We start from the raw sequence: 13224 nt of genomic DNA, 5'->3' as shown, positions 1-13224 counted from the left end.
TCCTTCAATAAAGTGCCACAGACAAAAGAGGTATAAATAAGTAGGTCTTTTATTTTATCATCTGTACAAAAAAACCTCACGCTATGAAAATAACTTTTAAATGGAAGAGGCGTGGCTGAGCAATGCAGATTGAGGAGGGGTGGGGCGCGCTAATATCTCTCTCTCACACAGAAACACCCCCGAAATGCTCTTGCAACAGAAGCCCTGAAGAGGGCACAGTTCATATTCCCACCATGATTAGGCCGGACCTTCCTGCCTCTCCCATCACACCTGCGCCCCGCAAGAGGAAATTTCTCCATAGCAACAACATCCTTAACGCAGACAGCGTGATGGAACCAACACTGGGGGTGCTTGCTGTTAGGACCAAAAATCTATTTGGAGGGATAGAAAATGAAGCAGACTGCCCCTCTGACCTTTCATCGTTTCCCTGTACACTCGTGAAACAAAATAAAAAACCCCAGAGAGAATAGTCTGCTTTTTCTTAAATGGGCTGGCCGCCTTTTCTAGCAGGACTCCGGTGCCTTTTAACAGCTGATCGGCAGGCAGAAATTCAACCGATGAAGTGCCCACAGCCAGCAGCTCCAAGAATTAGGGCAGTGACATGTGTTTGTGTGTGAATTCTACTTTGGGGGAAGCCTGCCAGAAAAGGAGTGGGTGGAATATACATGTGGCAAAACTTTCTTAGAAATCCATGCACACACGCCCTGCGGTGTGGTAACAAGACAGTGACCGCATGCTAGCATGGGGGTCCAGAACACCCAAGCCAGAATCCACAATTCCCAGCCCACCAAAATATAGCCAAATCATTCACAGGGAGCCACTACAAAGGGTGGAGAGGAGGAGAACTTTCTTCTGTAACTGAAGCACAAAGTTTCTCCTGGAGACAATTCCACCATGTGAATATCCAAGGGGACGGTTGCCTTGGGAAAACCCATGGCCCATCTCCAGAAAATCCCAGACCCATAGCACTCTGCCCCTTGACAGGAGTCCCCATCTGCCCTCAGAGGACGGAGGAGGAGCAAAGCGGGAGGCGTCTGACAGCAGAGACGGCTCTGGAGAAAAGGAATTCACATCTAAGCTGCTCACATCTGGCCAGAGAGATGGAGGGGCATCCTGCAGTGCTGGTGGTTTGCCACCAGGGGTCCCCTTTGCCTTGTCATGGGCTGCTGGCAGGAAGTAGGGGAGACTATCAGGGGAGGTGGAGACAAGAGAGAAGAACAGAGGCCAGCCAATGGGAAACTGGGCAATTGCAAAGCCGCCAGCCCCCCCATAGGGGTGCTACAATGGAAGTGCAATGAGCCACCACAAGCCATGTGTGCATTTGCAAGGGTGTGTGTGTGTCTCAAAATGCAGAATCTAGTTGCAAGAAACTGAACAAAATGCACTTGCATCCCAACCAGAATGGCTCTAAAAAGCAGGTTATCTCCAGCCTTTTCAGACCCAGGGACATACTTCTGACCCAAGCATGCATTTAGGGACCCAATTCCTAACCTTTCCTCATTTATTTGCATGGTGGCGCTGCTCCTGTTGCAACCCACGCTGGACTCGCTAGCTTCTCCCTGCCCGCCAGTCGAAAAACCAGTGCTGTCAAGGACGTCCGGTTTTTCCAACACTGCCTCAATGCAGCCAGCGATCAATCTCCTTTCTCCCCAATTTCGACAGCAGGATAAGCACGCTCACCTTCTCGGAAAACACCACTTGCTTGCTTGCGCTCCCCACCCCCCAAGTCACATAGGTCTGCTCAGCACACACAGCCACAAGGAGAGGGGCTCCCCCCACAGAACTTAGGGGGAGATGAGAGAGTAGCCCTGCAGAGTAATGATTACCTAGAGAGAGAGAAAGAGGGGGGAAGGCCAGGCTTCTGCAGGCCACGCCAGATCCTTTGTCTCGCCTGCCAGAGTCCAGGAGAACACACACGCCATGTGCTTAGAGGGGTCGCCTTCCCTCTCTTCCTCCTCCCCACAAGTCCTCCTCGGTGCCCCCTCTCTCTAGCTGGAGGTGACAGTGGACCCGCTTCCCAGCCGGATGATCATCTGCTGGCACTCGTGAAGTGTCCTTTTGTCCCCCAGCTTCTCCAGGGATCGGGCCGCTTCCGCCAACATGCCCATCCTCTGACCGGGACCCAGAAGGAAGGCGGGGGGCAGGTAAGAGCAGGCGAGGAGGAGGGCCTCGGCCTGCTCTCGCGCAGTCGGCTGGCTCTCGTGGTCGCTGGCTGGAAAGGAAAACAATGTCGGAAGCTCAGCGGGATGGGGCACGGAAGGAAGAGGTGGCCCTGCGCAAAAGGACAGGCCACCCCCAGGGCCAGATTGAGGTTTGATGAGGCCCTAAGCTACTGAAGGTAATGGGGCCCTTTCTATGGCCAGCTGTCCTTTGTCAACAACAAATTGTTGCTGTTTTGTGGGTTGAATATATGCTATAAGGTCATTTATGAAGCATCTAAAGCCATTTGCACATAACAAAATATGTATTTTATCAAAGTAATTGTTGAACTGAAATACAATTAAGAAGTATATTAACAGTGAAATACAATTAAGAAGTAATATATTAATAGTGAAATAATTATTAAGCTCTAACTGTATGTAAGTTTTATTTTATTTGTTTTTCATCTTATATTTTGGAAATGTACATCCATTTTTTTTCAATTTAAAAGCTAAATTGTTTAGCTAATATGTAAATCCGGCACTGGCCATTCCCCCCCTGAAGGCAGCATGGTGCAATGGTTAGCATGTTGGAGAGAGTCCAGGGTTCGAATCCCCCACACGGCCATGAAGCTCACCGGGGGACCTTGGGAGCCAGTCACCACCTCTCTAAACCTAACCTACCTCACTGGGTGGTCTGGGGGATTAAATAGGAGGGGAAGAACCATGTAAGACACCTGGGGGGGGGAGGAATGGGGTGGGGATGTAAATGCAATGAATGGATTAATAAGGCTGCATCACTGTCTAGCACCAGGACCAATTCAGAGACCCACAGCTTATTTTCACTCCTAATGCTGAGCTCTACCCTTTCAACTAGGGACGCGGGTGGCGCTGTGGGTTAAACCACAGAGCCTAGGACTTGCCGATCAGAAGGTCGGCGGTTTGAATCCCCGCGACAAGGTGAGCTCCCGTTGCGGGGTCCCTTCTCCTGCCTACCTAGCAGTTCAAAAGCACGTCAAAGTGCAAGTAGATAAATAGGTACCGCTCCAGAGGGACAGTAAACGCCGTTTCTGTGTGCTGCTCTGGTTCGCCAGAAGCGGCTTAGTCATGCTGGCCACATGACCTTAGTCATGCTGGCCACATGACCTTAGTCATGCTGGCCACATGACCTGGAAGCTGTACGCTGGCTCCCTTGGCCAATAAAGCGAGATGAGCGCCACAACCCCAGAGTCGGCCACGACTGGACCTAATGGTCCCTTCACCTTTACCCTTTCAACTATCCCTCCCTACAGACCCTCTCAGGTGTTATGATTGGGGTGGGGTGCTGCGGTGGAGACTGGCCCCTTAGGGCAAATGGGGCATGTACTCAGCTAGCCCCCACCTCTCTGCCTTCTTACAGGTGGTCCAGAGAGGAGGCAAGCAGGGCCCCAAGGCGGAAGAGGCATTCAGGTGTGAAGAGCAAAACATAGCTCACTTGGCAGAGCATGAGACTCTTAATCGGAGGGTCGTGGGTTTGAGCCCCACATTGGGTGAAAGATTCCTGCATGGCAGGGGGTTGGACTAGATGGCCCTAGGGATCCCATTCTAACTATGATTCTATGAAATCACCCGCATTCAGAGGGAAAGGCTGTAGCTCAGTTGCAGAACACCTGCCTTGAATGCAGAAGGTTCAATCCCCAAAGACATCTCCAGGTGGGGCTGGGAATCTCCCCAAAGAGTCACTGCCGATCAGTGGAGGCAGTACTGAGCTGGATGGACCAGTGGGTCTGATTCTGAGTAAGGCAGCTTACGGTGGTTCATGCATGGACCAAGCCCACACCCCTGTCACTCACCTCCTTTGATGCTCGATGCAACTCTCCTGCGCAGGCTGCGGTCCAGCAGCTGGTGGGTCCGGGTGGGGCTGGCTCGGGCCATCAGCCGGGCCGTCGCCTCATGGAGGAACACCTGGGGGGGGGCAGGCCAGAGAGTCAGGAACCACCACACTCCCCCCAGCACCACCCACCGCTGCCTCCCACCAAAACCGCCACGAAAACCAGCGCTGTGTCGAGATCTGTCTCCCAGGGTCTCTAAAGTTTCTGTCCTCTGCAAAAGAGGCTTCAGGTTCCCTGCCTTGTTCTCAGAGCACTTATTTAGAAATCCGTCAGAATTCTGGTGGCCAAAGGCTTTCGAGCAGACTTCCCCGTGGCAAGGCAGCCAACTCTCACACGGATGTGTGCTTTTCTTTACAGGAAATATTTCTCTGGCAATTTGCAGCCTCCCCAGCTGCCTGCACTTCCTGATCTGGTTTAATTGATGGCTGGGCACCCAGGGAGGCTGCAGAGCACAGACCACCAGCGAGATGAGTTGCAGAATGAAAGAAGGGATGCTCACAACAAACACCCCTTGGCCCTCAAAAGGAAGGCAAGGATGACACAGACCCTGCACCTGTGAGGATTTCAGCAAAAATTTGAAACTTAGCACCCTTAACAGACCACAGCCCCCAGGATTCGGGGAGGGGGGCTTGACTTTTAACATGGTATATGATGCAGATGTGACCTCAGAGCCTCATAACACGCAGAGGGCTGCAAATTCCACATTGTCAAGCCCTTAACAGCTTGGGACCAGTTGATTAAAAGATCTGCCCACTCGACCAACTGATCAGTGGAAACGGCACTGTTAGAGGTGCCACATAATACCCATTCCACATTTGTAAGAACTCGATATTTTAGTGTGGAAACACCTCCACTTTGGAATTCCCTTCCTATTGATAGCAAGCAGGTACCTTCAAGTGTAATCTCCAATTCCTGCACAGACAAGTCTATTCGGATGCTGAGAAAGCGGATGGGAGTTCTGACCACTTTCTAGTCCGTTGCTACGTTAACATTATGAAAGCTTTAAATTATTGTTGATTTCATGGTATTATCTTTCCGGTTAACCCCTTTGAAGGTTTTTTTAAATAAAAAACAACAGCAATCGAGCTGTATATAAATTTGGTACGCAGGCTGAGACCCTCCCTGCCTGTGTACTGCCTCGCCAGAGTGGTGCATGCTCTAGTCATCTCCCGCTTGGACTACTGCAATGTGCTCTATGTGGGGCTACCTTTGAAGGTGACCCGGAAACTACAACTAATCCAGAATGCGGCAGCTAGACTGGTGACTTGGGGCGGCCACCAAGACCACATAACACCAGTCTTGAAAGACCTACATTGGCTCCCAGTACGTTTTCAATTACAATTCAAAGTGTTGGTGCTGACCTTGAAAGCCCTAAACGGCCTCGGCCCAGTAGACCTGAAGGAGCGTCTCCACCCCCATTGTTCAGCCCAGACACTGAGGTCCAGCACCGAGGGCCTTCTGGTGGTTCCCTCGCTGCGAGAAGCCAAGTTACAGGGAACCAGGGCAGAGGGCCTTCTTGGTAGTGGCATCCTCCCTGTGGAACGCCCTCCAGATGTCAAAGAGAAGAACAACTACCAGATTTTCAGAGGACATCTGAAGGCAGCCCTCTTTAGGGAAGCTTTTAATGTTTAACAGACCACTGTATTTTAATCTTCTGTTGGAAGCCGCCCAGAGTGGCTGGGGAAACCCAGCCAGATGGGCGGGGTATAAATAATAAATTCTATTCTATTCTTCTTATGGGACAAATAAAATAAACAGACTGGAGAAGTCTCTGAGTCGGCGTGAGACAGCTTCATAGGGTGACTAAAAACCAGCGCTCTCGACAGTGACAGCCGCAATGCAGAGCCAATGAGGAGCTTACGGGAGCAGAGAGTGCCCAGCGCTGCACTCACCCTGTGCATGGCAGCCTTGTCCGCTTGTGCCAGGCGCCGGAGGCTGCTGAGATCCTGCTGGAAGCCACGGAGCTCCAGGGTGGAGGCTTGGTAGGGAGCGCCATGTGGCTGCCCTGCTTGCATCTGCTGCTGCCAGAGCCTGGTGCGGGTGATGAGCAGGAGGTCACACAAGAGGAACTGTACAGCCTGAGAAAGAGAGAGAACGCAAGAAAGTGAGAAGAGACCTCCTGGATCGGGCCCATGGCCCACCTAGTCTAGCATCCTGGAAGAGCGGATTCAAGAGCTTTCCATCTGTTCGATGGAAGCAGAGGTTACATTTTCTGAGAATCCTGCAGAAAAACCATCTCTCAAAGGACCTCTTGATGGCATTCTACCATTGTACTGCTGAGAGTGTATTAACTGATGGTCTGTGTGTGTGGTTTGGGAGCTGCACGGTCAGGGGGAAAACAATGCTGTCCAGGGTTGTAAAGACTGCGGAGAGAATAATTGGGTGCACTCTTCCCACTTCGGATCAAATCTATGCTTCCAGGTGCCAGAAGAAAGCTGCAGAGATAGTGCAGGATAGTGCGCACCCTGGAAATGATCTCTTCCAGATTCTGCCTTCTGGAAGAAGGTACAGGGTTATAAAAGCTAGGACTAGCCGCCTGAGAAACAGTTTCTATCCAAATGCGATTTTGGTTTTAAACGCAGTGTAAGGAGTCTCTATGTGAGTATATTGTATTTAAAAATGGGCTATCAGAGTTTTTAGGGGGCTAACCAGGATGGGATAGCTGGGATAGCAGGCTTGTTGTTTTTGAATGTCTTATGTAGATTTTTCAATTTCATGGCAATGAAAATAATGAATAGAGTTGGGGCAATAACACAACCCTGTTTAACACCTGATCCCACTGTGAATGGTTCACTTTGAGAGCCGTTGCTATCTGCGATTGTTGCTGTCGCATTATCATGGAGGAGCCGAATGATGTTCACAAATTTATCTGGGCAGCCAATTTTCAGAAGGACAGTCCACAGGGCATTGCGATTTACAGTGTCGAAAGCCTTAGTCAAATCAATAAATACAGGGGTTGGATTTGCTCTCTGCGTTTTTCTGAAAGCTGTTGAGTGGTGAAAATCATGTCCACTGTCCCCCTAGAAGGCCGAAAACCATTTTGGGATTCATGAAGGGTCACCTCGGATATTGGTAAGAGACAGTTTGCTAAGATCCTTGCAAGAATTTTGCCGGCCGCAGCTAATACGGGATTTGAAGACACTCAAACTCAGGACGCGAATGAGAAATGTGCTAAGAGGAAGGCACGCTTGGCAAATCCACACCGTGATCAACTCCCACCTGGAAACCTATGTCTCCACAGTGGAAGGACGTGAGGATCCAGAATTGGCCTCCACAATCACTTACGGACTCATTGTTAAAACCATATTTATGGAAGACAATCTTACTTGGCTACGAGGGATTGCCAAAGAAGAAGAGTCACTGAGAGACAATAAGGGTTGATAGTTGGTGGGTGGAGGGTGTTGGGCTGACGACAGGAGCGAGCCAGCAGTAAATCACACTGTGCAGGTTGGAGTTGATTCTTTATTAGAAAAAACACGATCTGCAAAGGAGTGTCAGGCCTAATGAGCAGAGCAACTCATCTCCAGTAGGTCTTGCCCCCATGAAGCAGTTTCTGAGACTGAAGATCTCTGCCTCCCCACAGCTGCCTAAGCCCCTCCTCTCCAGGGTTTTCTCCAAGCAATCTGAGACTGTGCCTGTGTAACCCTAATTTCTCTTCTGCCCTTTTCATGCCTCTACTGGTTCTGGGAGGCAAGTGGGGAGGGGAGCTTGTCGCATGAAAGGGAGGCACCCAGGACTCTTCAGCAGCCTGACTCATCTCTGCCTCTTGGTCTCTCTCCTCTCCTGCTTCAGCTTCTGCCTCTGAGTCTGAACTGCTCTCTGCCACAGACTCCTCCCGCTCACTTCGCCCTGTTGCCTCTTCAGCTTCTGACACCTCCTCTTCCCAGTCTTCTCCCTCTGACCACTCACTGAAGTCCACCCCCCCTCCCCAGGCTCTGAGCCTTCTTCCCTTGGGGGTTCCCCAGCTGGTTCCTCCCACCATTCCTCTGCGTCCAACCCCTCTGTGACAGCCCAAGGTCTTTCCCAGTCAACCTCCTGCTCCTGCCTCTTTTCGCAAGCCCTGGGCTGCTGCCACGACCCTCCGCCGGGAGAAGCGGCCTCAGGGCTGCACTGGAGGGGCATTGCACACTTTGGCTGCACATGCAATGCAACTACAATGCACCCCCGACACCACCACAACGCCCGCCCACCTCGCCTCTGCACAGCCTCCCGGTTTCCGCAGCCGCCAGAGGTGGGGAAAGGTTGTCTTCAGAAACAACGAGACCAGGATGTTTGGAAAGAGAGAGAGAGACAGGTGGGGAACTTCAGGACCAGGGGCCAAATGTGGCCCTTTGAACCTTGCTCTCCAGCCCTTGGACCCTCCACAGACCACATGCCCCTGTCGAGACCCACAGAAACCCTGCTCTGAGCCCTCCCTGAGGACTTCTGCCTGGGCTGTACTAACGGCTCCTTGAATGATGGGATGGAGAGAGATGAGCCAGTAGAATTTTGTGTGTGGCTGGAATCCAGTCTATGGGTACAAAGGTACCGTATTTTTCCGTGTATAACATGCCCCCTTGTATAAGACAGCCTCTATTTTTTGGGACTCCAAATTGAGAAAATTGGGGGAGATTGCCCAGAGTTGTTCAGCTTTTTTGGGGAGCGGGGAGAGATTGCCCAGAGATGTTGAGCTTTTTCGAGGGGAGATTGCCAATAGTTTTTGAATTTCTTTAAAGGAGGATTGTCCACAGTTGCTGAGTTTATTTTCAGAGGGGAGTGCCCAGACGCGTCGAGCTTTTTTGGGGGGTTGCCGAAAATCGCTCACCCACAGCATCACCACAGCCAACCGCACAATCGCAAACACATCAACGAACCCCCCAATCGCCTGCACGCTCGCCAGAGGACATCGCCAATAGCACGCCAATAGCCAGTAGACCTTGCCACACCAACCAACTATCCACAAAAACAGCACTGACAATCTCCAGTTTGTGGCAGCCACCAATCACCTGTCCCACCTCTCCACTATCCTAGTATAAGACGCCCCTGATTTTTTTGCAAGATTTCTTAATAAAATAAGCTCGTCTTATAGACGGAAAACTAGTGTATGCTGCTATCTGCTGCTCTGCCCCCTTTTACCCCTGGCCCCCGACTGCCTCAGCATGTGGCCCCCAGAAGGTTCATCACAAGGGAATGGGCCCTTGTGCTGAGAAAGTCCCTTCACCCCACAGATGCAAAAATCCCAAGACAGACAACTGCTCATGGCCCAGACCACCCACACCGTCCCCCTTAAGACTCATTGTCTTTCAAGCAGACCCCATTCCCCACTTAGCACCTCTCCTGATTCTAAACTCCACCCAGAGGGCAGGAGCTAAAGGGTTGCTGGGACACCTCCATCACCCAGGTACCTCAGCCACTGTCTCCCCCCCCCCAAGGTGTTCATTTATTCAAAATGAACAAATCTTGCTCTTCAGACACACAAAAGCTCCCAGGGCAGCTTGCAAACGTCACTGACCAGAAGAGAGTCCCTGCCCTCCATGATTACACTCAAAAAGACACAGCACTAAAGGAAAGGGAGCTGCGAGGGAGGAGGAAAAGAAAAAAAGAAAACTCAAGTACTCTTTCTTAGTTACAGAATTTTTGGAACTGAAGGGCAGGGAGGAAGGGTGCTGTCAGGGAACTGACATCGGAGCGAGAGGTGAAGGGGAGGCTCCCAGATGATGCTGGCGAAGGACCCAGCAGCAGGGGGAGAAACAGCTCAGTAGAGGGGGAAGCCAATCGGCGCAACACCGGGGATGAAGGGGGGCAGACGGGGGAATTGGAGAGAGGGCTCCAGGACTCTTCACTGGACATCAGTGAGGAGAGCCCAGGTCCTCCGCTACCCACGCCTTCCCTGCGCAGAAGACTCCCGCGCAGTGGGAGGAGGAGGAGACTGGGTGTCAAACAACTTTTATGTTGGAAGAGGTTCAAGAAACGCCCACTGACGGATTCTGCCAGTGACTGAGGCAGCCACCATGAGAAGGGGCTGTGCAGTCAGAAAGGTTTAACAAGGCAAATTAACCGAGAAAGGCACCAGTTTACGCACGAGTAACTCATACCCATTACAAGTGCCCAAGAAGTGGGTTGAACCTGAAGAAAGGAAGGTGTCCAGATAATTGGGAGAGGGGGAGACATTTTTCCTCTTCAGCCACAAGATGTCAGGGGCTGAGCAGAGGAGGAGGAGGAATGGTGGAGACCACCTGCCCATCCTGACCCTTCCAGGGAGGAGGAGGAGGAGGAGGAAGAGAAAGACAGTATAGATTCACAACAGCGGTTTGAGAGAGGGAGCAACTCAGAGGCAGATGAGGGGGAAAGCTGGGAAATCATGGGAGAGCCAGAGCAACACCGGGCTGACATGTTGTCATGAGAAAGCAGGCCAGAGCCTCCGTCTCCCAGAACCCGGTGAGCCTTGAAAGTAGGAGAGCAAAGAGCTCGAAGACAGAGGGCACATAGAGGAGGTGATAAGAATGAAGAATGAGGAAGTGGGAGAGGCAGAGGGTGGAGATTCACTCGGGACAACAACATGATCCAAGAGGCCGGGTTCTATAGCCTTTCTCTGTAAAGACTGAAATAAAAAAGGACTGTAAGAAACTTTTCCTTGTCTTTACACTTTCCTGGGCAACCAGCCAAGAGCCGCGGACACAACTTGAGGCTCCATTAGGAACACTTTAGCTCCAGGACAAATCAGAAGCTCCAGTCCAGGCACCCACAAACTCGGCCCTCCAGATGTTTTGGGACTACAACTCCCATCATCCCCAACTAACAGGACCAGTGGTCAGGGATGATGGGAATTGTAGTCCCAAAACATCTGGAGGGCTGAATTTGGGGTGCCTGCTCCAGGCAAACTAAACACCACCTCCTAGCCTTGCGCCAAAGCCTCATTCAGAATCCCAGCCTCCGGATCTGGGCCGTTACCCCCGCTCCCCTTAACAGCAACAGGCTCCGCCTCCAGGAGGCAAGTAAACACATATTAGCTCCACCCACCCCTTTAAGCACCACCCCAGCCTCCCGCTTGGCCCCGCCCAGGCCTCCAGGCCCCGCCCCCACAACTCACTCTGTCGATGGCACTGGGGGGCGTGTTCCCCGCCAAGCTGTCTCGCAAGTAGTCGCCGGCTCTGTCACACTGGCCCAAGCTGCAGTCGAGCTTGCCCATCAGCACGCGCGCAGCCTTGAAGGTATGCAGCGCCGCGCGAGGAAGAGGATTCCTGCAGCGCAGAAAGGAGAAGCAGGATGAATTGCCAACCTATCATTTCAGGGGAGGGGCGAAACTGCCCGCCCCCCCATATCAGCAGAGTTCTGTGTGGGCTGAAGAGCTCTGGTAAAGCTGCAAGGTTTGCCTTTGGCCACAGAATCCAGTTTCCTTTAAGTAATAATAATAATAATAAAAGCTCAGGGTTTGTTTGCTTAAATTCAAGTTCCTAGCCCCTATGACTATGGAACAATGCATTCTGAAAATGACTGGAATGAGAGAAGTTAGCGGAGCCAGCTCCAAGACGGAGCTTAAGAACGTCACAGCAGCAACCAGTACTCAGAGGTAGACTTCCCCTGAACCTGGAGGTTCTCTATAGCCAACAGAGGTGTCACAGAGGGTTGCAAAACCCAGCTTTGCACAATTTTGATTCTTCTTCGTTTGTTTTAGGAGGAGACGACACTCAGCCCCCTGCCGATGTCGCTGAGCAGCCTGGCTGCCATCACACTCCTTACAAGCTCCTTGCAGGATTTTGCTGTCTTTGGCCAGTCTGGCATAGTGGTTAGGGTGTCAGGCTGGGGACTGGGAGGCCAGGGTTCAAATCCCCACTTGGGCACAATTTAAGGAGGATGTTGACAAGCTGGAACGGGTGCAGAGGAGGGCAACCAAGATGACAGAGGGTCTGGAAACCAAGCCTTACGGTTGAGGGAGTTAGAATCATAGAATCCTAGAGGTGGAAGAGACCACAAGGGCCATCGAGTCCAACCCCCTGCCAAGCAGGAAACACCATCAGAGCACTCCTGACATATGGTTGTCAAGCCTCTGCTTAAAGACCTCCAAAGCAGGAGACTCCACCACACTCCTTGGCAGCAAATTCCACTGTCAAACAGCTCTTACTGTCAGGAAGTTCTTCCTAATGTTTAGGTGGAATCTTCTTTCTTGTAGTTTGGATCCATTGCTCCGTGTCCGCTTCTCTGGAGCAGCAGAAAACAACCTTTCTCCCTCCTCTAGGTGACATCCTTTTATATATTTGAACATGGCTATCATATCACCCCTTAACCTCCTCTTCGCCAGGCTAAACATGCCCAGCTCCCTTAGCCGTTCCTCATAAAGCATCGTTTCCAGGCCTTTGACCATTTTGGTTGCCCTCCTCTGGACACGTTCCAGTTTGTCAGTGTCCTTCTTGAACTGTGGTGCCCAGAACTGGACACAGTACTCCAGGTGAGGTATGTTTAGCCTGGAAAAGAGGAGACTTAGAGGAAATATGATAGCCATCTTCAAATATCTCAAGGGCTGTCACATGGAAGAGGAAGCAAGCTTGTTTTCTCCTGCTCCAGAGGGTAGTATCTGAACCAATGGATTCAAGTTCCAAGGAAGGAGATCCTGACTAAACATCAGGAAGAACTTTCTGACGGCAAGACCCGTTTCCCTTGGGAGATTCTGGACTCTCCTTCCTTGAAGGTTTTAAAGCAGAGGTTGGACAGGCATCTGTCATGGATGCTTTAGTCGAGATTCCTCCATTGCAGCGGGTTGGACTAGATGACCCTCAGGGGTCCCTCTCTCTATGATTGTATGATGCTGACCTGGTCTCCCTCTCTCTCTCTCATAGGGGAGCTACCTCACAGGGGTTGTTGTTGGGACAAAACGGGAACAGGGAGACCTCAGAGCCACCCGAAGCTCCACAGAGGAAAAAGGTAGGATATAAACAACAACGGCACGTTAATATTTTCCCCCACCCCACTTACTCAGAGGCCTGGAGGGCCCTCGGCATCGATTCCACCAGCGGGTACAGGCGCTCCACAGCCTCGTCATCCCCTTGCAGCCCGTGGATCGCCATGGCAACCACAGATGCCCACCAGTGGGCAATGGGATCGGTGCCTAGAGGAGGGAGAGGGACATGGCGTCAGGCGGATCCTGCCAGAAACACTGAACCTCTTATGGCAAGGTGGGGGGGGGGGCTCAGAGGGCCAGATCCTTAGCTTTCCCCCCAACCCCGTGGACCGGAGGGGCA

At 51.7% G+C, this 13224-nt stretch overlaps 1 protein-coding gene and 1 long non-coding RNA gene across 3 annotated transcripts in view; both read right to left on the bottom strand.

Moving 5' to 3' along the window:
* Window positions 1-31: 31 nt before the first annotated feature.
* The window catches only part of SREBF1 (sterol regulatory element binding transcription factor 1), a 48524-nt gene continuing 35331 nt past the window's right edge, over window positions 32-13224 (bottom strand). For both annotated transcript variants that reach the window (XM_082199641.1, XM_082199642.1), the window contains exons 15-19: window positions 12959-13091; window positions 11079-11229; window positions 5902-6087; window positions 3971-4082; window positions 32-2212 (exon numbers count right to left, since the gene is read on the bottom strand). In XM_082199641.1, the coding sequence (XP_082055767.1) occupies window positions 1989-2212; window positions 3971-4082; window positions 5902-6087; window positions 11079-11229; window positions 12959-13091 (806 nt within the window). In that variant the 3' untranslated portion in view covers window positions 32-1988. The remainder of the gene's footprint in view (window positions 2213-3970; window positions 4083-5901; window positions 6088-11078; window positions 11230-12958; window positions 13092-13224) is intronic.
* Window positions 2656-3537, bottom strand: LOC309519178. The gene is made up of 2 exons (XR_014213726.1): window positions 3401-3537; window positions 2656-2997 (listed from the first exon to the last, which is right to left on the bottom strand). It is a non-coding gene; the product is annotated as an uncharacterized lncRNA (long non-coding RNA).

The sequence above is a fragment of the Podarcis vaucheri genome (genome assembly GCF_965113315.1).
Source record: "Podarcis vaucheri genome assembly, chromosome: 14".
Lineage (NCBI taxonomy): Eukaryota > Metazoa > Chordata > Lepidosauria > Squamata > Lacertidae > Podarcis > Podarcis vaucheri.
The sequence above is the reverse complement of the archived record's forward strand: the minus strand, read 5'-3'. Positions and strand labels throughout refer to the sequence as shown.